The 27,996-nt window shown below is 40.1% G+C and overlaps 1 protein-coding gene and 1 long non-coding RNA gene across 4 annotated transcripts in view; one reads left to right on the top strand and one right to left on the bottom strand.

The window, feature by feature from the left end:
• The window catches only part of LOC119033639, a 65,016-nt gene that overhangs the window by 22,250 nt on the left and 14,770 nt on the right, over nucleotides 1-27,996 (top strand). The gene's annotated exons all lie outside the window — the stretch shown is intronic.
• col21a1 (collagen, type XXI, alpha 1) lies at nucleotides 5-27,996 on the bottom strand. 3 transcript variants are annotated; one of them, XM_037123990.1, is made up of 29 exons: nucleotides 27,291-27,992; nucleotides 22,131-22,258; nucleotides 21,368-21,928; nucleotides 21,040-21,205; nucleotides 20,734-20,962; nucleotides 18,858-19,028; nucleotides 17,181-17,258; nucleotides 15,834-15,917; nucleotides 14,605-14,667; nucleotides 14,117-14,170; nucleotides 13,963-14,016; nucleotides 13,801-13,854; nucleotides 9,362-9,415; nucleotides 9,225-9,278; nucleotides 9,088-9,141; nucleotides 8,670-8,723; nucleotides 6,951-6,995; nucleotides 6,805-6,858; nucleotides 6,647-6,700; nucleotides 5,583-5,636; nucleotides 5,416-5,487; nucleotides 5,047-5,082; nucleotides 3,256-3,300; nucleotides 2,698-2,730; nucleotides 2,468-2,614; nucleotides 2,274-2,328; nucleotides 1,996-2,187; nucleotides 1,838-1,915; nucleotides 5-1,687 (listed from the first exon to the last, which is right to left on the bottom strand). In XM_037123990.1, the coding sequence occupies exons 2-29, from the start codon at nucleotides 22,225-22,227 to the stop codon at nucleotides 1,500-1,502; spliced, it is 2,880 nt and encodes a 959-aa protein (XP_036979885.1). In that variant the 5' UTR covers nucleotides 22,228-22,258; nucleotides 27,291-27,992; the 3' UTR covers nucleotides 5-1,499. The 3 variants fall into 3 exon arrangements, 2 of the variants coding, with proteins under 2 accessions (XP_036979885.1, XP_036979886.1); XM_037123991.1 differs by lacking the exon at nucleotides 22,131-22,258; XR_005079329.1 differs by lacking the exons at nucleotides 5-1,687; nucleotides 1,838-1,915 and having other exon boundaries at nucleotides 2,102-2,187; nucleotides 2,468-2,610; nucleotides 27,291-27,996.

Here is a 27,996-nt window from a genome sequence, read left to right on the forward strand (position 1 = left end):
TATTTGATCACACAGCCTAATGTTAACTTAACAGTTCTGTGGTTTATCAGTCAAGTGTGTGAACTATACAGCAGACTGGTGTCTCTGTGACAAACAGCGAAAAAACTGCAGATCGGTGAAATATATGCTCCTCTCCTCTATGAAACGCCTGTATCGGACACAATATTTTTTACACAAGAAAAGAAAAAGCATCATTTACTTTAATTTCTCCTAACTTGACAACTCACAAAATGGATAAATTGTGTAACAGAGTCTGGGTAATTTCACCCCACCCCCCCTTGCTGTTGTTGACTGCAGTTGTTATGGCTGCTTTGACCTACAGCATGTTCGCGTTCACGTTTGCTGCCTGCTGTAATGCAAAACATTTTCAGATTTTTGCTAATAACTATTAGATAGAGGTTATCTTGGCCATTTGAATGAATACAAAACCATTAAAGGCAGACACCATTTACTACAGCATCATTATATAAACTGCCCTCTCAGCACCTCCAGCTGTCACTGACTTCCAGCATCTCTGCCTGAAAATCACCTCAAACTTTAAGGTCTGAAGCACAGAACAAAACTGAGTTCACAAATCTTTAAGATATTTTAATTCTAGTAAAAAAAAAAAAAAAAAAAAGGAAAGATTCATAAAAACGTCACCTTAACACATAATAACCCTAACATAATAACATTACAAAAGCTGTTTACGACATGTCATTGCTGAAATACACAGTTATGACTCTCTTATAAATAACAATAAAATACCTGCTACAGTAATGAAAGGTAAGCCTCTGGAACATAATTGACATACAATCTCGACTTACAATGTCAGCATGTTCTTAGATGGTGAAACATTTTCATCAGAATGAATGTGTATTGTAAAAGAGGGGAAATACTTTATCTCAGGTAATACACAATAGTAGCTGTTGCAAAGGGATGCCGTAAAGGGTTAAGGGCTTAACAAACTGAAGACTTTAAGGAACACGGGCTTACAGCAGCTCATAATCAGCTACAGGAAATCAAACTCACAGTCTTGTGCTAAACATGCCAATTTCAGACACACTTTATGGTGAAATAATTCACTGAACATGGAACTTTATGTATTCTTTTGAACGGAACATATAGCACCCAACCAATGTGCAGTGAAAAATGAGATGCAACAAAGCAACACAGGAAAATGTACCAGCCATACTGGCCAGAGGGAGATCCAGACATACATATGCAATAGTTCTAGGTGCTCAGATAAGAGGCCTTTTATTGAGCCAGTTATTATTCCTCTTAACACTATTAGAACCTCAAAGCAAGTTCAGAGACACATAAATAATAATACCAAACACCAACGGAGAAAATGTAAAGAGATCTAGTTCTGTTGACTTTCTGAGATCGCATAAAGGGTGCTAGCAGAGGTCCGTTTTGTTTCCACGACAGAGAGAAACTGTAAAGATGAGATCTTCCTGAGAATGGCTGTTTGTTCCACATCAGCTCCAGACTGGTGCCTGTAGTGACACTGCGTTACGTCAATAGTTTGGCCCTTTGCTGTAAGGATCCCGCCTCATCATGCTACCGTAGCACATGGATGGATCACACACCCCAGGCTGACCAGGGATGCCAGGATTACCATGTTTACCCTCTGCTCCGTTTAGACCAGGGGATCCAGGCTTACCTGGAGGACCTGGCCTACTGTACCCCGGAGGACCCATTGGACCTGTGGAGATGAAAATACTACTGAACAGCTCAAAGCAACAGTACTCAGAAGTAACAGGTGGCATTAAATAATAGACATCTTCGTGCCACAGCCAATCAGCTTCCACATTGTTTTCTGAAATGGAATAATGACCACAGGTGTCAAATTTACCTGGAGGCCCAGGAGGCCCTTGGTCTCCAATGGTGGTTCGACCAGGTTTACCCTTCTCACCATCAAGACCTGGCTCTCCTGTAAAGACAAGTGGACATTCTTGAGCATCCTGAAAAACAGATTTAAGAACATACTGTTGTCTCTGAAGCTGGTATTACCTTTGAGCCCATTAATGCCAGGGTGGCCTGGCCGACCAGGATGGCCCGGCTGCCCCATCGGGCCGCTCATTCCAGGAAGACCTCTGAGTCCCTGGGGCCCAGTTTGGCCTGGAGGACCAGGAGATCCAGGCCGAGTTTGACATCTGGTGCAGCCACCCTGCTGGTTGCCCAGCATTAATAAAGGCAGCTCCGCTAGGATGATTGACAAGAAAAAGACTTAAGATGTGTTTTGAAAATACACAGAAACACGTCATCAGCCTGTCTCTACTGTTACTCACACTGTAGAACCTCTCTGCAGATTTGCCGAATGTGATTGTCCGACATTATAGCTGCCTAGAATAAAAAAGTGATGGATCATGTGGATTTTCAGTGACCGTCTGCTCCATCATGTTAGTCAATATCAGATATAACATCATAGTGAATCATCAATCATCAGCATTAAAGCTGTCAGCACAATGTGTTGCACACATACAGATCTTCCTTCAGGTCCAGGTGGGCCAGGTGAACCCGTGTCCCCCGTCAGCCCTCGGGGGCCAGGTGGGCCTGACTGACCCGGCTGTCCAGGCATTCCCATCTGACCTTGTTGACCCCTCTGTCCCTGGTCCCCTGTTGACCCTTTCTGGCAAAAAAAACATCCCAGTTAGCAATACACACAGTGGTTAAATAGAGATACAGTGATCAATGCTTTTTAGCTAAACATACCTCTCCTTTTAGTCCCATTGGACCAATGGAGCCCTGTCGATGAAAATCAGGATCAGTCAATATACAAGTAAATATTCAGAGAGAACATACTTCCAACAAGGCTACACAATCCTTAAAAGGCAATGTGTAGAAATTTTGATATTTTATGTCAAATAAGCATTCAAGAACTTAACAAGTTATATTACAGTGAGCATCCTTACAGGGGTCATATAAGTATGTGTATACCAAACAGTAATTGGATAGGGAGTAATAAAAAAATCAACAATGAAATGTGAAGCAAAATGAAAATCGTCTATATAGATAAATTACATAAGTATTGCACCAAGGGCTTCAAGAAAATTTTTGTTGCTAAGTCACAGAGTTCAGAAGTTATGAGTGATGATTCAAAAATTTTAATAAATGACCACATGGTGGTGCTATCCACATTTAAAAGGAAGCACCGGTGACAAACATGGACCATTCTTAAATGGTGATATATTGTAAATTCCAGGTTTAGCTTAATTAGCACAACAATACAATAGTCTTCATTATACAACAAGGCTGATCAATGGCACTCACATGTTCCCCTGGCCGACCATGCTCTCCTTTTTCACCTTTGATTCCCTGGGAGAAAAATAATTAAATTGATGTCATGAAAGCATACAATTAATCAATGCTGCGTGTGCAGCCTATGGTATCAAAGGTAAATCAAAACATGACTATGGATGCATTTGGAGCTGTATTTAGGGGCGCTAATGTGTTCTAAATGCAGCACATTAACACCCGTTAGGTTTGATTACATAATTATGATGATCATGCTTTCCAAAGATGACTTTGTGTTCATGACTTGAAATTGATTCAGTTCAGCGTAATGGAGAAAACTCTGTTGGAAGTCATCAGAGAAGCAAACACCCAGTTATAATTCCAAAAGACAAAATACAACTGACACGATTATTTTCCAGACCCATAGTCAATATGATACCATTATTTCCACTGGATTCATTTTTAGATAGGGACACACACACACACATATATATGTATTTTTATGTTAAATTAATTGAGGAAAGTACAATTCACCAATGATCAAGGTGCGTTAAACTAAAACTCTTGCCAAAAAGCAACCTAGGCTTTATTTGTGAATGTATATGACTATAACATTGGTGTAAAAGCAAAACTGCGACGAAAGTATCTTTGCCGCGCCGCCGTCATGGCAGACAAAAAGTGTTGATCCCCGAGTGCGACCTAACAGGAAGTTCAAAAACCTTCTTTTTAGTAAACTCTTTGTACACAAACAATGTTCTCAATACTTGTGTTCATGTGTAAAGACCCTGGTGATACTACGAGTTTCATGTTGTGTCGAGCCTTCTTAGTGTTTTAAAAGTAGCGAAAACAAAACTATGGTAAATCTTAAAAGTGCCTCTTCCGTCGTAATTATGTTTTTACACCAAGGTTTGACTCATGTCCATTCACAAATCAAGCCTAGGTTGCTTTTTGGCGAGAGTTTCACTTTAAAGACAACTGTTTAAAGAGGTCACAATATGCTCTAGGGTTTTTGACGTTCCTTAAAGTGTTATGTAGCATCTTTGTGCATGTAAAAGGTCTGCAAAGTGAAAATGCCTAAAGTCCATGCCAAAGGGAGTTACTGTCTCGCACAGAAAAACACAACTCCTGCACTGCCTGAAACGCCTGATCTGGAGTCGAGCTTTACTTCCACACTTAATGTGCATCCCTGTGTAATAGGCGTTATTAAAATATATATATTTATGTATATGTTACAAAATATTTACGGCTGTAACACAGCCAAGGTTACCAGCTGTATCAGTGTTATTTTCGATCACACTACCTTGCTCGGCATGACCCACCCTACTCTGCCTCTGATTGGCTTGCCATCTTGCCTGTTAAGTAATGCGCATGTGCAACTCTCATCAAAGACTGAAGATTGAGGAAAGATCTCTCACTCAGGGGATAAAACGGAGTGTTCCAGACACAGTGTGTAATGGGATGCTGGAGCAAAAGAAATGAATGTGTTTTCTGAAAATTAAAATATGTAAACTTATTCTACAAGGACCCCCAAATAAAATTATGAAATTGAAACTATAATAATAATATGACCTCTTTAAATGGCAACTATTTGTGCCACTGTGTTCTCTTTTTGAATCAAACAAATAGATGGGAGTGATTTCTCCAGTGTATCTGAATCAGAAAACTGATGCTAATAAGTTACGCTTATTTTTTAATCGACATCTGGTGTCGTGTTGTAAATCTCTCAAATTGAGCTGATAGTTCAGATCAGTTTAACAAAGGTGAAAACAATCACATCATCGTATGCTTGCGTAAGTAAGCATTGATGAACTTCGTCTCTAATCTTACCATCTCTCCTTTGTCTCCTGTTGTTCCTCTTTGTCCCTGATAGAAAATAAAGATGTGGATTAAGATATTTTTGTATATTCAATGACGCAAGAACAATTTCGAAACAATATTACGAAAAGTAGTGCCAGAATGCATCCTTTGTAGTTTGTATCACACTGAAAACACCCCACATCTGACTTGTTTAAGTATCTTTTGCATAAATGTTCAAAAATAACACAGGGTAAGCAAAGTGTTGCAAAAAAACATCTAAAGTTCTTGCCTAAAATAAGGGGTTTGATGTTAGTCATGTTGCTAAATGAAAATGCTAAATGAAAGTAGGAGAGATGTCACTGTTACCTTACTGGTAGAGAAAGATTATTGTAGAAATACCTTGCTGCCCTTCAGGCCCGGCATGCCCGGGTGCCCCGGCTGACCTGCACTTCCTGGTTCTCCTGCAATCCCCTTTGATAATATTCAGTTTAAAATCAATCATTTAAAAAAAAAAACACTTTGTCCACCAGAGGGATTCATATTAGATTATTCAAATGGAAACATACCGCAGGCCCTGGTTTTCCTTGTATACCTGGACTTCCACCTTCGCCTTTATTACCCTTGATTAAGAAATAAAACACATCTTAGGTTACAAAAAAAACAACATCCAAACCACATCATACTGTATCTCTGACTGGACAGCATATTTTCATGAGGTCTTACAGCTTAATATTTAATTGTGTCTAGTCGTCTGCTTTCTTTTCCAGTTGAACAGGACTCAGTAATTGCAGTCTGAAGTTCAGCCATGAAATCAAAGTATTGCCTGTCCGTCCATAAACTAGCTTTTCACTTGTGTGCCATTTACCAATACACACTGGCTTGTTAAAGACAGATCAGCTAATGAAAAGTGATTAGGAGACAGAGCGTCCAGACCAGAAAAGCAAAGACTGCTTACATTTCCAGTAAAATTCCACTGACGAAAGCAGTAAGGCCCGCTCATCGCTTAATTTAGTATCGTTGTGCGGCCAGAAGATCGTCGTTTCTTGGGGTAAAGGGTATTTTCGAAATACAGTGACCAAACAAAACATGACGTGCAGCTGACCCAAGCTGCTTTCTATTGATTCCAATAGCCTCTGTGGTTAGAAAGCTTACAAGATTTTACTTTATCCAAACTGATGACACTGTGCAGTGAAGTTTTACATAAACTGGACAATAATGGGCTTGGGAGTCTACATGATATCATGTAAGATCAAGGCATTGTGATCTGTCGTACTTGTTAGCAGCTGTATAACTGTACAACACTGTGCTTGGACTCAACTTAAATCATGACTTGGCTCGCCCTTCTGCTTTTTCGGCTGCTAATGCCAGCTCGTGTGGATTGATACGCAGTATTGACTTTACTGGGTCACAGTCTGAGCTGGTGTGCTCACAGCCCCAGGGATGTGGAGAGGGATAAACTGGCTTTGTATTTATAGCACAGTTCATCCATTTTAAAGACTGTCTTAAATCTTTTTGATGTCTGTTGGTAAGATGAAAGTCAGTCTTTACTTCTATTAGCTCCATTGTAGCTTTGCACTGCAGCTGTATGAAGAAGCTCAAAGAACATTTTGTAACAAGGACAAAAGATTACCTTGGGTCCAATTGATCCTTTTAAACCAGGTGCACCAGGTAAACCCATCTCACCCTACAGGAAGAGAAAGAAACTGTTTGGGAACTCTTCAGATTCAATATGAACTGTTTGGCGTGCAGTGAACCTTTCCACAAGTAGTCCAACAATAATTAACTCACAGGTGCTCCAGTCGAGCCTTTGACGCCCCTGAGTCCAGGCAAACCAGCATCCCCCTTAAATGAGCATCATGTCAGAATGATCACACAGTGTTACAAGACCATTGATCCATTTAGTTTGTGCTTGTTACCTATAGGCAGGAGCTCACCTTTTGTCCATCCATGCCTGCACTTCCTGGCAATCCAGGAATACCCTGGGAGAAAGGAAACAGATTATACTTTATTGTAGATCAACATGTATGATAATGCCAAAAGAGAAAAAGAATAGCATGACGTGGAGTTGTTTGTAATGGTCCTGTGTGTTTATCAGTTCAGTTCTGACTAATGTGTCAAATACGCATTGACATTATATACTGCTTGGTGTTTACAATGTTCAATAGAAATATTGAAACCACATGTTTTCATATGCAGTGTTTCTGAACTGAGAGTGGAAACAAGTTCCAGTTTACTTCCTTTGACAGTGAAATAATTACTTCATCATGTCAGTAACCACTGTAGCCAACTGCTCAATAAAACCAACTGATTGAACTGACATATTGCACCCAGAAATGTCTAACAACATGTAACACTCCCCAGTTAGGGTTTTTCTGGTTGTAAGTAGGAAACATGGAGATACATGTTTTAGGGGCTTTTTGAGCCCAAATGATTATTAATAATTTTTCTAATATTATTACTCTGAAAAAAGAATCTTTCATTTCATGTCCTTCTTTCATTTAATACGCTATGTGAAGAAAGCTCCGCCAAACTGTAGGATCCTTGCATGAATCGTATGACCTGCACTTGAACTGTGCATGTTTTATTTGCTGATAAATGCAATAATAGAAAAAGTAGTTGTTGTTCAGTTTCCACTGAAAAAAAAAAAGAATGAAAGCCGATACAAATTAATAAATAATGGTTTAAAACATTGAAATGGTATGTGGTTTAACACTACCCTGGAAAGCCTCTTTAGTTTTTTGTTTTAGTTATTTCTTTCCGAGATAAATACTTGCAGATGCCTAGTGGTTGCCTCAGACTGAAGTTTGAGTAACATATGTGCATAGTGAATAGATTAGACCACAGGCATGCAGAGAGACAGAAATATAGATAGAGCCACCCAGGCACTCACACGTAACCTATAGATGAAGAAATTCCTGTAACACTCAAGTGTTAACTTCATCTTGTTTTAACTTGAGAAAGTACAGTACTAATCCTGTCTCCTTGGAGACATTGTGAACTCTATTGTTCTGGTGGGGGAAAATGGCTTACAGCCTTGTGGAGCAACTGACTCATCTTTGTGTAGACCCGTCACAAAGTTTTGGACCACACTTACAATCATGATCAGTGGGGTGGCTTCCCAGTTGAAACACTTTCTTCCTAAAACAGATTTGCCAGAGCACCATAGCATTCCCTCGACGGGTTACTTTCACTGCCTTCGATTATAGTCCGAGCCTGCTTGTTACATAACAGGGTTATCCTGGGATGAACTACAGGGGAAATACCCCTTATTCACTGGCTGTCAGGGGTTCTCTCTGTACTGCTGACAGAATGCGAATACACTGCAGTCTTACAACTCGAACAAACGTTTTGATGCAACACTGCGTGATCCATAAAGTTAGCTCTTGTACAGAATCTGAGTCCTCTGTAAGTTACAGTATTATTTCATGTCAGCTACAATTTGTCTGAGAAGAACATCGTAAACCATAATGGAAAGCACCACATGCATAAAGTGCTTTCATGCTTTCCTGAAAAGTTTAAATCTTGAATCAGTATGACAGTATGTTGTAAATTTCATTCATGCACGATTTGCATCAAATCCTCAAAAAGATGTAAAACAATAGTAATGGCTCAAATGACCAACAAAACAACAAAAACCAAACATTTACACTCACAGGATGGCCTTCCCTCCCATCGACACCAGGAATACCACTGGCCCCAGCTTCTCCCTGCATACATCAGGGAAACAAATACATAAATCTGTTTCATTTTCATCCAGACTCCTAGTGATGAGCCAACATACACATCGTTGTCTCTTTTTACATGTCATCTTGGACTTATTAAACAGACATCTATCTAAAGGATGAAAAATACCATTGATGTTAACAAAATATGTCAGATGTGGTTTGGAAAAAGACAAGGGTGTCCCCCGCTGTATGACTCCATTTCCATGGTTCCATCAACAACACAACTTCTGGTAACAGCAAAGCCTGTTCAGAATGCGCACCCTTAGCAAGCCTCATGCCTTTATTTTACTCCTAATCCTGAATGAGATATGTAATGTACTGCTCTGCGCTGTCAAAACAAACAGACCTTTTCACCGGGTCTCCCTGGAAATCCATCTTTTCCATCTCTCCCAGGTTGGCCCTGAAATCAGAGGGAAGGATGTTACACATGAATATAATGGCACAATATCCCTGGGATTTATTCTGAATTGTTTTGATACATACAGATTCGCCTGGATAACCAGGTGGCCCAGGAGGTCCCGCACTTCCTTTTTCACCCTGGAAATACCATACCATCAAGTTAAACGGGGTACATTGCTTTTGTCGTGGTCAATGACTGAACTTGTTTTTGGTTGCCTTACCACTTGACCAGCTTTTCCCGGTAACCCTGTGATTCCTTGGGATCCAGTTGAGCCCTGACATGAGAAGATTGAAGGATGATCATTGGATGCAATCTAAAACAAGTTCCTAAAGTCTGCGGTCTGACTGGCTTTTCTGAACTTTCAGACAGCGGTTTGACAGGATCATCTTCGTCAGTCAGATCAGGAGCCTCAGCTCATACAATGTGGAACAAGATCACTTCATATACCCAATGTTAAGTCTGCACAGTAAGAAATATGCAGCCAGTGTTTGGTATTAGTCAGCAGTAATCTAGTTCAGGGGGTAGACAATACATTTCGTAACTATTTGGACTGAAACTTCAGCGGGTGACGTGTTTCACTGCATCATTCTGTCTTTTAGAATTGCACTGTTGGACCTAGAAGTAGATGTTACTTACGCATCTGTGGAATATTGCCCAAAATTGAGGGAATGATGCGTCACTGTTTCATCAGATTTTCTGAATAAGAAACAGAATTTGGAACAAGGCGGGACATTACATCATTTATTTCTCTGCTTTTGCATAAAACAATATGCAAATTAGGTCATGAAGCAACAAATGACTGAGGCCAAATTACATATTTATCACTGGTAGGTTCAGAGACTTTGGTGAGTGACAGCATTTTTGCTGTGGCTTCATTTGAAACAGCAGACATTTTAGACAAAGTGTAGTCAGTTTCTTTAGTTCAGATTTAGCTGAAGTCAATATTCAGTGAACAAACAGGTGCCAGGATCATGTTTCCATGTTCCACCAATATCAAAACATATCTCATAAAAAAATTTATCCAGCTGTGGTTGCTACAGCTCTGTTTGCTAGTAGAATTCCAGTCCAAAACAAACAGCAAAAGGGATTTAAGAGGCTTACAGTGCCACTGACTGGAAGTGCTGTGGCAGTAAAGCGACAATCCTGGAAGACAACTGATAACCTTTGTGCTGAATTTGTCTTTGCAAATGACAATGTCGCACATGAAAACACGGGCAGTTGTTTACATAGGTAGTGTGACCAGTGCCAGCACATTTGAGGTATACAGGAAAGCCCACTTTCAGTATACAGTTGCAGTAAGAGGCTTTGCTCACTCCTGAAGTCGGTCTGTATGGATCAATGGCACAGACAGTGAATGAACACGTAATTAGTAATAAAACGTTTCGCTAAAGGTGATGGATGATTGTGGTCATGAACCAGTATCACAGACTGTGAATACACAAACATAGCTAATTTTCGGTCTTTCTTCTTCTTGTGTCCTTGAATTTTGTACTTCTGACTTAATTTAGCAGACATCTAGTGTTTCTGTTCTCTAGATCCTATGCCAGGAAAATGAGACTACACCCATGGGTGATCTTACAATATGGAAACAATTTGGAAAGGTAGATGTTAATGTGTTTATATCCAAAGTAAATCTCATTCTCTACGGGATTAGGATTCCCTCCAACTTTGCCTTGCTGCTAGTCGAAGACCTCAAGATCTTCAGCCATTGTTCTGTGGTGCATGGATCTTGGACTTCAGATCAATTTTACTTGGTTCCTACAAAGAATAATTTAAAGTTGTGTGGTGAATGACTCGAGTTTGAATTGTGGAGGAGCCAAATGCATCTGAGCTCTTGACTTTTACATATACAGGGGAATGTTTTACTTATGGAACAGCTTGATTCCGTTGATGATTGACTGGCTTTGCATCAGCAATGATCAGGTGAATGTTTTATTATGTCCACTATGTTGGTTTATGACCAAATATGATGCTTTTGGGCTCACCACCAGTCTAGTGGCTCACTGAATACCAAGAGAGGGTGTTGGCTTTTGACAATATGGGAATGCGACTCAACAGTCAAGAGCATTACTTGTCCACCTTTAACATTTGGCAGCTTGTTTTGCATTCAAAGAAGAGATGGAAAATTACACGTTGTGCACCGTCTGGACGCTCATCTCGTCATTCCTGATGCCTCAAACTCTTTCCACTAATTAGATGTCTTATTATGGGATTTTAATAGACCAGTAAAAGTCATGGTTCTTTCATGTTTAGATTATAACTGGAAATGAGATAAGATTAATTGTACAAGATACAATTAATCTTCAGTGGGGCAATTTCCCATTGTGTCTTTGTGTTAAACTAATCAACAAACTAGTAAAAACTTTCATATATCCTGGACATACTTAGTGAAGCTGGAATAATGGGACATATGGCGCAGGAATATTCGCTCCAGGTGCACACATGTGTCTGCAGACAGCTGTGACAATTTTCAAACACATGACTTTAACAACTTGCATTGTTCTCCACATCAGCCAACTGGCAGAACTTCCCTGTCAGCACGCCGATTACTAAGTGGGATGTAATGACAGAGGTGATGCAACCTAGAGAGGATGAATTACCTCACTGTACCTCAAAATAACACTCAATGCAAAATGTTGTTCAAATTAACCTCAAAGCGATCAAAGCCAAGAGAAAGTTCTGGATGAAGCTGCAGGACTGTCAGGCTCATGCTTAATGCTGCTGTGACTTAGGTTCAGGTCTAAAACCCGCTGAGCACCAACTGCTGGACTGTTATCGATTGTTGTCTCAATTTGCTCTGAGGGCTCATTGTGGCAGCTGACAGATTTAATCTCACAGGTGCTTCGTCCATATGCTTTTGCTGTCTTCCAAATTGTTATTCATCCTGAAAGCTGTTACTCCATACAGCATCAACTGCATGTATGTTTTTTTCTAGTCTGTGACTGAACAGCGTGAGAGACAGTTATCAAGCTAACTAGTTTGATCATGAACCAATAGATGATTAAAGCTGGGTCAATAAATCGAATGCTCTAAGAAAGAAAAAAGAAAAATCTGGTGCCTGTAGATGTTGCAGGTTTCTATTTTTGCCTGTCCAAGCGTTCTATTGAGTTCAAAAGAAATGTATGGCTGGCCTTTCTGCCTATATACCTACATACCTGACCTCATGTGTACACTCTGCCTGGCACTCATTCCGAATGACCAAAATCTTCCATAGAGCTCGGCTTGAGACATTTCTCTTCGTCTCACGACAGAGATTGCTAAAGCTAAGCGAGCTAGTTGCACAAAATGGCAGAGAAATTGCAGCCAAAATGACTCAATATTAACATCCTGTCTTAACAAGAGTGAGCACGATCACTAGCCATGTTAGTTGTCGACAATTATTCTGATAATGTTAGGTGTTTTCTGACATGTGAATGAGACTTGAGGCAATGTCTGAAATGTGTTGCACTCACAGTAGACTAACCCTGAGCCTGTCGTTCAGCAGCTAAATCCAGTTAGAAGAAAGCGGACAGCCACGGCAAAGAGTGTTAACAGCCTTTTTGGACTAAGTACATTCTATTTTGCTTGTGACTAACATTCACCTGAGTTGTTAATTTATGTATTTATGAGACCAAAAAAAACTGAGCTTGTTGAATGTAGTGAACTAGTCATCAACACACATATCCCAACTAACCACCTAAAACTCAAGTCTTGACGAGAGGAGGTGGGAGGTTTTGGTTGGATATTTGCGAAACGCAGCTTCCTCTTGCCGGTTTCTACAGTATTACCAACCCTAGCTTTAAGCACAAAGAGATAACAGGCAATCTCATCATCTCATTTGCTAGTAATGTTATCGGTCAGTGTTGTGATGCCAGTAAGGCAGATAAGATTAGCCTGCTCATCTCTGTAACTGACTGGGGATATGCTTCCCTTGAGCTTTGTGGAGGAACAAACTGATATCGTTTGTTGAGCCAAAGTACAATCCACCATCGCAGCAAACAACAGCGACTTGCACGTGCGTGGAGATGTACAGGATGAGGAAAGCACAGTGAAATGGATGGCTGAACTGCAAAGTGGTAGGTTTTACTACTGGCAGTGATGTTTAAGCTGTGTCACTGACTCTGCCTGCATTTTCACTTGGTTGCTTATTTTCAGGTTAGAGAAAAACAAGGCAGGAAGTGAAACATTCAACAAGACACATCTCTGGCTCCCTAAAAATAGCAAAGTACAACAACTTGAGCCTTCTAAGTTGCAGAACAAAAGTTAGGAAATATGAACAGATTTAAAAGCTCTCTGGTGACCTTCATGCTCCCTCTGCAAAGAGCTCTTGTCCCACAGTATAGAAGTTGTATTTTCTCCTCTCCCAGGGGATCTTGCTTTATATTCATAACATGTGGTTTCCAGAGTGATTGATGCAACGATGTTCAAACGGCTCAAGTTGATGTGTTTAGCAGGGATTTCCTGTTAATCCTACATTTGATCTCATAAAAACAAGATTTACCTTGACGATTTAAAGTGTGCTTTGTCCTTTTTAATGACCACTTGTTTTCCTACAGAAAGCAGCTTTCTCTCAGCTTTGGTCAGTCAGCAAGTTAAATTTTAGTTTTACTGTGTTGAACATCTTGACACCGTATTATCAAGCAGAGATGAAGTAACCGTGTTTGAATAATTAATCAGCACCTTCTCTCCTGGTTTTCCAGGCAGTCCTTGTAATCCAGGCATACCCCTCTCACCCTGAAAGAACAGACAGTCAACAAAAATGGCTTGTAATGATCACAAATTAGTGCTTCGGCACAATAATAAAACAGATGGAGCTGCAAATGTGCTATTGGACATTCCTACCGAAACACCAGGCCTCCCTTGCTCGCCTTTGTACCCATCTGGCCCACGTGGACCCTAACAGAAGTAAACAAAGGTTACAAAAGAAACCAGTTTAAAATTTCAATCCCTGATGATGACTTTAATGTACAAGTATATTAGGTGAAATTGTCTTTACCTCTACTCCTGGTGGACCGGGCAGCCCTGGGCTTCCTCTACTGCCAGGAATACCCTTCAAGTTAAAACAAAAAGACAGGAGATACACACATGTGGATAAACATTTGAATATGCGCATGTCCTCTAAGTGGTCTGAGGCTGCGGGGTGGATTCTTTCTCTGCATTTTTGATCATGCTGTACAACATGTGGTTCACTTTTGGATGCTTTTCATCACAGAAAATCACCACCGTGCTGCCACCAGTGGTAAAATCAGAGATGTTTGTTATTTACCCATTGGAAAAATAAGTAAATAAGTACATTTACCACTGTGTTTAACATTCCGAAGCAGTCTTGACCACATCAAATTAACAAGCAGACATGTTCATGACCTAATAGATACATTAACTCAATTGGTTTTTTGCGTTATCTCAGATGGTTATTGTGACTGCTGCTGTGATTTTGGCATTTTATGTTCTGTATGTTTGTATATTGAACTATGTAGTACTCACAGGCTTACCATCAGCACCAGTAGGTCCAGGCTGACCAGGTTTGCCAGCATTTCCCTGTTCCCCCTAAAGAAAATGGAAGGAAGTCTCTCAATCACGTGTACGTTTTTTGTATGTGTTCAGCAATTGCACCACCCAACATAAATCCATTTAAAACATCTCTGGTAACAATGTGTTTTCTCAGGCGGTGAGTGTTGATTTAATTATCCATAAACCATGCTGAGCAAGCTGGTTCATCTAATGTAAGATGCTCTTGGGCCCTCTGTGGGGTTATAAGGAACATCTGCAAGCCAGCAATGGTCCCAGCATTTTGGATCTATTAGTAACTGTAGTAAAAGCATAGCGGTGATCTTATAAACACAAACATGCCTGAACCCATGTAGGTTTTATTAACAAAGAGTTGTGTTGCTAAGGTAATATCTCTCTGAGGTCCTCGTGTAAATGCTTTTATGACCGGAGCTATTATTTGGTTGATGCCTTATGATCAATAAAGAGGGAGACGTAGGTTTTATTCCCTACTTTGGTCATTTTCCATTCTAGCCAGTGTTTATCTTAGTCAGAGGTCTGGTTTACTTTATGAAAACAGTACAGTACAACAGGGTCTAACAAGTCTCACCATAACTTACTTACTTGGCAATCAGCCTAACCTGAGAATAGATGCCCGTTGATGCATCCGTACTTTGTGAAACTTTTCAGCTGGTGACTGTATTTAAGAGGTAAGTGTGCTAAAACCCACAAAGCAGTGTTTGTGCCATTAAGGACATTCGTGTTTACAGGCTGTAATGAGTGTAGTTGGATTTGACCTATTGGTAAAGTGCAACCTCATGTGTCAGGGTTCACATAGTTTTCCAACACAGAGAGCCACATTTAGACATCACCAGGGAATTCAACACACATTTCCCCAAGGCTAAGCTATAAGAAAAGGGAAGCTTGTGCATTATCTCACAACAGAGGCCATTTAGTCTCTGTGTCATTCCTGAGTTTACACATAAACCAAAATTGCCAAAGATTAAGCAATTTTTCTATGTTTAAAGTAAATATTTAACTGACTGAACACAGAGGAACCGTTGAGTTCTGTGCCAAACCAGGAACAGACTCTATTATCAGATATCTCACAGTCTAGTGTGTGCTTGGAGGCTTGTTTTCAGCATTAAGTGCTGTATATACAAAAAAGACCAAAGAGTGAAAGTAAAAGATAATTTCAAGAGAAAACTTTCTTTTAAATAACTGACCTTTATTCCTGGAAGTCCAGGAGGTCCAGGAGGACAAGCACAAGGTTCTTGAGTTGGTTCGATGTAATCAGCAATGCTTGAACACTGTAATGAACACAAAGAAGCTCAAACAGATATTAGACAAGCATATGTATATATGTATATATGTGTATATATATTCAAGATTCAAGATTCAAGATTCAAGAAGACTTTATTTATCCCAAGGGAAATTGTCTTGCAACAATTGTAAAACAAAGTGAGAAAGGAATACAAAAGTAATAAATAATGGTAAAGTAATAAATAAACTAGTTACTAAGTACACAGAATGCAATCCAAATGTGTATATATATGTGTATATATGTATATGTATGTATGTATATACTGTATATATATATATATATATATGTATATATATATATATATATATATATATATATATATATATATATATGTGTGTATATATATATATATATATATATATATATATATATATATATATATATATATATATATATATATAGTTAGACAAGCAAGTGGAGATGTCACCTTGGACATGTTTCACCATTCTCTGACATTTAGAAAATGAGGAACCAAAATGGTGTAATATTTGTCAGTTTCACATAATCCAATACTGAAACCTGAAATGTTTTCAGGTAACATTTACCTTATTTCAGAAGAAACTATTTAGTTAGTTAATCTTTGTTTTACATCGAATAAGCAGGTCTTTTTCAAACGTACACTTTGAGCTGGGTATCTTTCTATTTTGTAATCAAACATTGTGACATTTTTTCCCAGAAAGGCATCTGATCCGCCAAACAACTGAGATTACATTGCGACCAAGCCATTTCAAAGTATACAGAGAGGAAAGAAGCAGTGGTAAATGACAAACATGTGTAATATTAAGCTACTCATCTTGTCTCTTGGTATTTTTATTTTACAGCACCACATTAGGAAAAGTAATTTGGCGCGATCCTTCTGGTTGTAGCAAATTCTAAGCCAGCAAAACAATGAACCACCGCTTCACAAACACATTTGGAGCCAGCAGAAGATGAAAAAAATACACTGAGCGCAGAATGTTTGAATCTGAGCCATCGGTCCTCCTCCAACAAATGATTTTATGCATAAACAGATGTGACTTAAACTGAATATGCTGAGTTTACACTTTCACAGCACAGTACTACAATAGACTGTACTGATAAAAAAGAAGGCTAGAATCATTTTATGCCATGCAGTGTGAGCTGTGGAGTTAACTGATGATGAAATTGCACAGTGCGTTTCAGAGGAGAAACAGATGTAGCTGGACAAGGTGCGAAGTAGGTGAGAAGGAGATTTATCTTTGTTGCTCGCCAAGCCGACTCTTATACTTACGATTCCAGGTATTTCACATGCAGTCTCTCGGTTGTTCTGCTCAGGGTCACAGTAAATGCGAAGTTTCTGTATTTCAAACTAAACATGAAGGGGGAAAAAGAGGATAAGAACCCTTTTGGTAGAAACACAACCTCTGCTGTTGGGAGACAACAAGCTATGAAAACAAACTAATTGTAACATGGGGGTGATTTTGCAACATTTAGTTGTTTTATCAGTGCTTTGTCACCAATGAATTGAAATGGCAATTGTAGAACTATAAAAGGAAAGGGCAGCTATGTTTTGCCAGACCCCCCTCAATGTTTGGAAGTGTTCTGCAGCTACATTACACTATTCTTCCATAATATGGTATTTTGTTGATGTTGGTGGTGAAATGGCTCCAGATTGTCCCATAGATTGTTTCAATTCAGCTACTATGTGAGCAGATGTATGATCCTCACATGTGAGTTGCTGCATTATCATTATTATTTCAAGCCTTCTGAAAACACAAGTACGGCTGCACGATTGGGCACATTAATCAGACTTAAACAATATGGTTTACATTTTAGTAATGGCAACGTGGCTTTAAACATGATAAGAATGTTTGATCTGGTCTCATGGTTCGTGCCCATTCTATGTTATTCAAAAAACTGCGTTGCGGTTGTTTCTGGTGTAGAATCTGTTTCCAATTATAAGTGTGTTTGTCCCGAAATGATAGTACATCAGCACACTCACTTTGTTAAATGGCTTCAGACTACATGATCTTTATAACAATGGATCAGTGCACACAATAACATTTACTTTCAAGCTGTGGCTCATGTTAATTTCCCCAGCTATAATGATGTGGCAACATACTGGCTGGCATAAGAGATGTAAATGTCATGAATTCATTTTGTCTATTGTTTCTTTCTTTTCAAACAAAGGATTGTTTCTTCCTCTCATAGTATTTCTTATGATACATAATGCTGTTAGTGATTAAATCATGCTTTTCTTTGTAGATATAATCACACGCAGCTAGTTGTGCGAAGGGTTTTAGTTTAGAAATGGCTGCCTTATTTGATTGTAATTTATTTTGCATGTATTTTATTTCATTGACCATCACTATGGCCAAAAATGTAACTATGCCAAACCTGCTTAATTGCTTACATGTGTTAAGGTGTTTTAAAAGGTCAGTTTGTGCTATTGTTTCATAATAAAAGGGGCGATCATCATAAGAATAAAAAGCATGCATTGTGCAGCAGTTACTCTTCCTTGCCATGTCATTATCATGACATTAAAATGTTGCTTTATGTTTGCTGGGAATTATTTGCATCCATGTCCAAGAAACTGCAATCTACATGGCTTTCTGCAGAGTCAATTACAGCACAGCACAATCATGATTTATAACAAATACAATTTTGGTGCAAAATGTGCCGACTGAGACAAATAAAACAAAGATTAATAAGACCGTGTGGAGAAAAAAAGCACATTTTTGCCAAGGATTTATTATCCAAGGAGTTAAGCATGTCTCACAGGAGGCCACAATAAACTGTTCAGTACTGTGTGATCCAGTTTAAAACATATATCAGAACTGAGTTTGCTCAGCTCCTCATTAAATACAACCGTTCCCTCTTTCTATAGTCAGTTGACGCACTGCTGGATAATTTCTCTGGGAACCAAACAACATGCATTTTATTAAAATACGGTTCTTAATAAACTTACTGGCACAGTTGTTTCCTTACTGACATATTTTCCAACTTGGGTTTTTCCATTGATGAAAATGCCAACAGGGGGCTCCAGGGACAGGGTTTCCAGTACCAGGTCATCAACATAAAGAGTCACATCCTCTTCAGTGACCAGCAGCCGCAGCTGGTGCCATTTCTCATCAAACAGCTGAATTGAGCAAAGATGAATAACAGGAAATAGTCATTAGTACCATGGTACATCAATACAGTGTGCTGTATAGACATTAAAAAACAACCAATAAGATAGTCTATCATTTGGAATGTGTTGTTCAACTCAATACTGATTAGGGCGGTTTGATGTGTTATAACCTGGACAATATAATATAAACAAGCCACAGTTGTGAAGCAGCCATGTGACTATACACTGACAGATAAGATCCTCATGGTCTTAAATATAGTTGTAAGTAGTCTTTAGTTTCCCTTGAGAAACAACAGTTTATGTAAATGCACTGCAGTCTTTCGCTGCATTAGAGAGAGTCTTTAGCCTGTCTAAAGGAGTGTAATTATATCTCACTTATTCAAGGGCAAGGACATAATATGACTATCATGCGCAATGGCTTCTACTTTTGTAAAGGTTAAACAGACTTCTGGAGCTCTACAGGCTGATACACGCCGTATGATGTGAGAATGTGAGGATTAGGGTTTATTGGTTACATAACAAGTATTATGTGGTTGAAAGAAAGAAAGAACCTTAGAGGTACATTGACATAAATAGTTTCTGTAAGAGTTGCACTACATGAAAAAAATAAAAGAAGAACTTAATAGCAGGCGACTTCTACACCTCAAAATGGGTAGCTGCCCTACCAAGATGTACACAATGTACTACAAGAATTCATACTGAGAATCTAGTGTATAAATGCATTAATCAGACTAGTAAAGGTGTACTCCATCACTTAAGCACTGCACTTTATTAAGGTTAGGAGACTCACAAGAGACAGATTCAAAATCAGATCAGTAGAGGCTGAGATATCCTAACTTACTCTTTATTGCAGGCCAAGCTCTAAAAATGCTGGATCGTACATTTCCCATTAGGCAACTCAGCAGTGTCTCTTATTTGACCCTCTCATCCTACAAAACCTTTGAAACTCCCTAGCCTTCTGTTTAAAACCCTCAAGCCCAGGCAAAGATAGCGACACGACCAGGGTTGTCTCAGACAAGACAGATCTCCTACACATCAACATGTTCTCATACCTAAGTGACTGAATACATCAATTTCCAATAACTCCCAAAGCAATAAATGTGACTATTACCTAAACGACATATATACAAATATGGGTCTTAATTTTCTTTTGCTGTGGATGAGCTCTACTGGATATGTGAGATTAGGTGATCACTTTGAGAATCAGTCTTGCCAGGCTTCAAGCAATATGGCCGACCCACATTCGCTCAGACCAGTCAGAGTTCTATGAGGAAATACTTGCAGCTACTTGTGAGATTCAGATGTTACGACAAACAAGAGAATCAGCTGTTAGTTTTGAAACCAACGACCATGGCTTCTAAAGATTTCAATGTAGATGCTGCTATAGCATCTGCTATTTAAGAACTTGAGAGTAGAACATCACCCTGCAAAGCTATTGACGGCCTCAGCAAGAGTTGGATTTACCAACAGGCTCTGCTGGTAGCTACTGTTGATCTGATTAGTTGAGGTTAGCCTGTGATCAATGTTGATAGACAGATTGTCCATCTAGTCACCTGCCAAGTATTTCACCTGCTCTTTTTCAGACAGTTTCCAAGGACAATTTCCAATTTCCCAGACCAAGGCTGTAAAGATCTAGAAAGGACATCATGGGCGTAGCAGTGCTCTCTTTGTACCCTATTAGGACTATGTCAAATAGGTGATAATGATACCATACCCTTGCTGTCTGCTGTGAAAATGTAACCGTTTGAGTTCCACTTGGTGCTTTACTGGTTGTGGTGAACATGACGGTGCGGTCCTGTCCATTTAGAGTCACCGCCATCTGTGGTCTTCCATCACGAGTCTGTATTCTCCACACGTCCCACTCTTCCATCGCCACTGATCCTTTATACCTCAGTGTAGCCACAAAAACATATGAGGGAGGCAGTCCATCAGGAAAAAGGTTCCTACGTGACCACATGTAGAAATCAGTCAACTTGTAATTACAGGGATGATGATCAAGAGGGAAAAGCAAGATGATTACCGTGTAGCGTCACTCAAGTCGACACGAGATGTCACCTCATAGGCCTTAGTGCCATAAAATGCGCCTTGTGTCTTCTTTGCTTTTTTGGCCAAATTGAGATGCATCAAAATATCGAAACCCTTCTCATCACGGGAATTAATAGGAATTCTTGTCGGACAAACGGTCTCTGCAATAGACAAACACAATGAACTAGAAAAAAAGACAAACATAATGGCAAAAAGAATCACAGGAGAATAATGGAGTCGTATGAGATGAGGGACACCAGTGATCCTGCAATGAGGGTAATATTTCACCTCAGAACAACACCTTTAGATCAACAATTGCTTACCTTCACACAGTTTTTGTCGTATGACCTGTATGATCCTTGAAATTGCTTTGTAGTCCTCAACAGAGAAGACATAAGTTGAAAATGGCTTGTTTGCAATGTCCTTTAACTCGGCCTCTTCTGTCTCGGATCCAACACCAATTGCAAACAGAATTACTCCTTTTTTCCTTGCTGCCTCTGCTGCTTTCAAAACCTCATCTTGAGACTTCCCATCTGTGAGGACAACAGCAATTCTGGAGACGCCTGCGGGGCCACGCTCAGAAAGGCCAAACAGTTTGTCTGTAGCAAACTTAATGGCTGTCCCTGTGTTCGTGTTTCCCCCCATGTACTCAATGTTCTCCATTGCTTTGATGAGGTCTTTGGTGGAGGAGTGTTTCCCCAGAGGTATCTCTAAAAAGGGGTCATCGCTGTACTGGACAACTCCAACCTGGGTAAACTTCTGTCCAATGTTGAAGCTTGTTGTTATGTTGACAAGCCATCGCTTCACTATCTCAAAATTGACATCTTCAACACTCCATGAGCCGTCTAGAATAAAGACCAAATCGCATGGTGCGGTCCTACAACCTGAGGCAGACAGGAAGTAAACATCAGTGGTGTAAAAGCACTAGTTAAATGGATCACATCACATACGTTGGAATAGGTAAAATTAATTTAGACTGTAGACATCAAAATCACCTTTGCCAGTTGTATGCATTTGACAGTTTTTTTAATGTATGGACAACAAGCATAACAAAGTGTGAGAAAATGAAGACAGAAGCACTCTTACTTCTTATGTCTTCATCTTGAGCGGCACTAAACAAATGGAGAAGCATGAAGCACAGGCATCTTAAGACACAATGCATGGATGTCGCTTTGTAACCCATTATGCAGCAGTACCAAGTTCCAATTGTGCACCTACAGGGAAAGGGAAAAACATGCTTTGTATTGCAGGGAAAAAGAAAAGGACAATGCAAGCATCTGTGACATGTGGTCCTTGTGTTATTCTTGCCTTGACAGACGGTAATGCCAGAGACCATTGTTCATTATTTAGCTTAGTTTCCATTAATCGAGATGTTAAGTTCCCATTTATTCTGGCTCATACTCTCCAAACGCTTTGAGGTTATAATCTTACAGCACGACTCAACTACCTTGACGTTCACACATAACTTATTGTAAAGGGTGTTTGCTATGTTAATTAATATTATCATTAGATTTTTTTGGCAGCATTTACATTTTAGTCAAATTATATTAATCTAAAAGCACAGACATTGACTACATACATTTACAATAACAAATTATTGCAGGGGATACTTTCCAGTGTAGGTAGCCACATGTAGGTGACATAAAACCTCCGAGCAAAATAATCACACAAGGCACTAGCCATGTTGAGGCCTGTTAAAGTGACAGCACTGGTTGTTAGCCACTATACCCTGGATATCACATAGTTGTATGTCACTGGGGCTAAAAACTGAAAATCCTTGACGGATATCCCGTTGAATATCAGCAAGAACGTTAAAAACACTGACAAGTGAAGTGAATAACAATAAGTGTCCTGTCACAATGCAGCATTGTGCCTGTAAACCTTGGTTCCTGGCATTCAGTGTGGATGCCACTTGACAAAACCCCCTACTCAAACACAGTCGCAGACCAAGTATACCCCCTGATGGCTACAGTGCTCCCTGATGGCCAGTCAAAGGATCTGCCACCAATGCCCTAGTGCAGGACACCACAAGATGATCCCAGAGGTCTCGTGACCATGCCTTGACAGGTCAGAGCCTTGTCTGATCCAGGATCAGGCCACTATGGATTGGACTTGTTCAGGGACATCTCACTAATTTTTGATCGGATTGGGTTCTGGGAGTTTGGAGGCCAGGCTGACAGCTTGAGCTCATGGTCAAGCTCCCTGGGCCATTCCTGAGCAGTTTTGCTGATGTGGCAGGGAGCTTTGTCGTGCTGGGGGGCCTCTGCCACCAGGGAACCATGGTGCCATAAGGGCGGGGCATTTGGTTTGCAGTAGTGTTTGGGTAGTGCATGTCAAGTATCATCCACATGAATGCCGGTACCCAAAGATTCTGTCAGTGGTTACAATGTTGTTGTTGATCAGTGTATGAATCCCTACCTCCCTCTGCTACAGACGCTACTATCCACAAATCCCTAATTCACTTACACGTTCCATTAGTTATTACTCTGAACTCTGCATCCAATCTTCATGCTGCACACTCTATCTTTCCAGTCCTGCTGCACAGACTCTACTGCCTCTGTACACCTAAGCATTTTCCTTTCAAGCCTCATCTACCACATCCTCACATGGCACTGTCAGCTTTACAGAATAAACAAGTCTCTGAACCTCTGACCACAACTCCCCTTAAACCAGTTCTCACCATTTCCTGTGGGATTATCAGCTGTTTCCTCAAATCTGTTGCCATTTGCCAATCTCTGCCCACCCTTGGCCCGAATACAACATGCATGCCCAGAAAAGCTTCACTCCTACACTTTTCCTCTCTCATCTCAAATTGTAATACCTTCCTTCCCATCCCCGGATGAAGTAATTTTAACCAGTTACTGTCACATGCTGCTAAAGCCATTGAGTAGTTGTGTCACCAGGTGTGTTATTCCTGGATTAAGATCATTTTACACCCTGTTAAAATGTTCCAAAACATTGGCAAGTCTGAACATAAGTGAAACCAACATTTTGGGAAGATGTTAGTAAAACAATTTGTACATGTGATTAATCTCTTTTGGTGTGCTTCCATACTTTTCATTTCCCTCCGGCTCTTCTTATTTACTCTGCTGACACAGCCTTGCTCTGATGTTTTGCCCTAAAACCATGCTTTATCTGACTGTTTCACCTGACTTGACTCAAACTGTAATGATTTCGTTGTGCCCAGCCCTAAGGCTCCAAATCCTACACCTGCACCGGCTGTGTGGCTTAGTGCTTACTGACATGCCTCTGCTACACTCCAAAATAACTTCAGTGTTATGTGATTGCCAGATTAAGTGGTTTTGTTCTGAAGCTCCTGAGGTATCTATCTTGCATTTAAGAACAAGTTCTCACACCCAAATGGCACAACATTTGTCATTATCCTCCAAAATATCCCATGAGAGAGTTCTGACACCGACGTCAGAAAACAAAAATACATTAGCAACTTTTGAATATTTTTTCATTAAGTGATAAAAATAACTTTATTAAAGTTAGGGGCAAAAGTGGTTGGGGTTTTCATGAAAGGATTCTGAAACTACTGGTTAGATTGCCATGAAATTTGGTACATAAACCCGTGGTGACCATGTATCCTGATGGATTCCTCATCAGTTCACAATTTCAGTTAGTATGATACTTTGTTTTCTGACCAAATGCCTGCAAAACTAATGACATTTGCCTACTTTGTGCTAATGCTCAGGAGTTTGTTGCAAATGCTAGCATGCTAATATGCCAAAATAAGATGGTGAACAGTAAAAATTATATCTGCTAAACATCATGTTAACATTGTCATTGTAGGCATGTTAGCGTGCTGACGTGAGCGTTTAACTAAAGAGGACCATTTTTTAGTCATTTGAACAAATTATGAAATCTGTTCTCATTAAAATCCCATCAGATTTTAATGAAGCAACATCAAGGCAAGTGCAACACATGACAAAATGCAGAGTTTGTCCTTTAACATCGAATTAATGTCAAATACAAAACAATGGCATGTTGCATGGCATGTTTATTTCAGTAACAGGTGAACACTTGTATCACTGCATGTGCTGCAAACAACATGTAGCATTATAGTGGGACAGTGATGGTTATGTTCATGCTCATGGAATTAGAGATGAAAATGAGATATTAAGAACCAGGTGAAACAATGAAAAGAGACGTTTACATTTGGTGATAATCAGCTGGAGGGTTGCGTGTGAGCAAACAGTATTTATGTTGTTTCTGTGGCTGCTCTATCAAATTAACTTATGCAGTAGTTTCCAACATGTGAAAGAAAGAAACTGCTGATATCCTAAAAGGAAGAGGTTGCAAATGAAGACCAGATATGCTGCATTCAATATAAGAAACAGGACTTGTGGAAGGAATTTGATAGGAAGGAAATGATCGTGCACCCTATTATTAGCAGTTTTCTGATTGCGACACGTGAAGGTCAACGAAACAGTGGCTGGGACATAACCCTTGGCCTCCCAAATGCTGTTATTCCTGTGCAGCCAATGAAGGGTCACACTCTTTAACATGACTGCCTTTTTCCACCATGTAAACTCAGTTACACAGTCTGAGGAGGCGTTAAGCTGCCATAGTTGTGCAAGCCGTTTTCTTCAGAATTTTTCCCCACTAGAGAGCTGGAGGAGTTTGTTGGAAAACCCCCTCACTGGCAGGGTCCAGCCAGGATGACTTTCCCCCCGACTGACTTTCCCCAAACTGAGTATTTCTACACCTCTGCTCGAGCCACATGGCATTCATTTACACCATCAGACAGTGAAATTCCGCCTGTGGGCTGTGACCAAACACATGTAGTCATGATGAAGGGAAGCTACCTTCATCCAGGAATAAAAAACGCAACATTACACGTGCTAAGCTATGATGCGTAGAGCTGGAATGCACACATAATGTAGCAGGAATAACAGGTGCACCCCTGTCGCAGTATCACACTCCATTAATCCCTGCTCTCATTGGGACAGCTCGGACTCTTTGTAGCTCTACGTTTTTGGTGATGGTGATTATAAAGTAAAACATGAACAAAAAAGACTTTGAAGAAGATGTCCTAGCTTCAGATAAGTACCACATGACGTTAATTCTCAATTGGGACCGTTGTTTGTTGCAATACTTTGCAAACACAATAAAAATTTATGTGAGAGTCAAGACACAATCGCACTTTGGTTCCAGCTGGATTTGCTGTTGAGGAAGCTGCTGAACAAATTTCTTCTCACATTTCAGCAGATAATGTTTCACTTGTTCAGGGTGGGCGACACTGAGTCATAACACAGACTTTAACCACGGTATCTGACCACAGATCTTCTGCTCAACAAGTTATAACCCCCTTCAAATACAATTACAATTCTTAAATTGACGAAACTATATTAAAAGATATTTTTCTGTTTGTTCTGTGCTCCGTAGTCTATGTAATGCAACCGCAGGCTTTAACTCCACCTGACCTAAAGTTTTCTGCTGTAAATTTGGCAAAAGGAAGTTGCTCCATTCCAGGAACAACAACTGCTGTTTAGCATGAACAGTTGCCAAGACCATGGGGATTTAAAGCTGCCAAATTCTCCAAGCAACAAGGGAAAGCAAAGCCCTATCAGTTGTACTTCCTAGAAATCTGTTCAACTAATCCCAACAGTCAAGTAATGTCTTGTAAAACACTAACGTGCATGGTGTCTCATCACTTTTCAGCCAACATGTCCAAGATGTGTTAAAGGTATTTACTTTTCTGGTCACAAAGATTATTATTTCTTCTCGTACATACAGTTCTCACTTCTGTTCTTCTGTTCAGTACAATACATGCAATGCCGTGCCGCACTGGGCAGTGTGCTGCACAGATTCAAGAAATATGAAAGAAATGTCCTTTTTTTTACGAGATGTGAAAATGGCCAGGAAAAATCTAGGGATGATTCCATTCATTCTTTGCATAACGGCAGCACAAACAAGGGACTGATAACTGAGCTTAATGTCTTCAATATGTAACTGCAGCAGCACAGGCTGGAGGACACTGGAATAAACGTTGACATAGTACTAAGTTATTACTAATCTGAACTGTGTTCCCACATCATAACACATGCCACACCTGAAAATAAATGAGATACACTAAAATCAGCCCAGCAGGTTCCCTTTAAGGATCATCAACAGCCTCTGCCGGTTCTAAATTGAGCTGTCTACTAATTAAAGACAGTTGCATCCGAAATTGAATTTATGAAATTCAGAAATACAGAATTTTACCTCACAAAAATGGAACAAAAACGAAGAAAAAGTTACCAGTAAGCATCTGATCCCTTGAGTGAATTCCTGTTAATCCTCTCATCGAGAGCCGGCGATCAATACTGCTCCCAGCCCTGGGTTTACGCAAACTGAATTTCAGGAGAAGTGCACATGTTTCTCTGCTGAATGAAAGCCTGCCCTTTCCAGCAAGTCTCTCTGTCTCCTCTGTTTCTGTCCTTCTTCCTCCTCTCCACCTCCCCCCTCACTCCGGACTTTTACTGGCCTTCAGCCACCCTCAATTACCATGGGTGGAAAGAGAAGCAGATAAGGAGAGCATGAAATAGTGAAGCAGACAGCCCATCTCTGACAGTCTTAAAGGAAAATAGTAGTAATGAGAGCAGTCTCCGTCCAAGTGTTGAGGGTTTGGATCGTGTGTGGGTTGCTAGGGGCATAACCAGAGAACATGGAGTTTTCTGGATGCACGACAAGCCAACGGATCAGCCAACAAGCCTTAGGGACACATTTACTATACTGTTCATGGTACCTTCGACAGGACCTGAGGCTCCAGCAACGCGTTAAACTACTCCTTTCTGAGTTCCACTTCATCACCTAAACGGACAGCAGATTATGTTCTACAAGTCAGCAGCGAACAAGGTGTGAAGAGCTACTGCTTTGCTTTTTTTCCTGCACGAACAGCTGGAAATCGTTAGAAATGCAGAGCTGAATATGCTATCTGTAGAGCAGGCAGATCTCAGTTTGATCC

The sequence above is a fragment of the Acanthopagrus latus genome, chromosome 15 (assembly GCF_904848185.1).
Source record: "Acanthopagrus latus isolate v.2019 chromosome 15, fAcaLat1.1, whole genome shotgun sequence".
In the NCBI taxonomy this organism is placed as follows: domain Eukaryota; kingdom Metazoa; phylum Chordata; class Actinopteri; order Spariformes; family Sparidae; genus Acanthopagrus; species Acanthopagrus latus.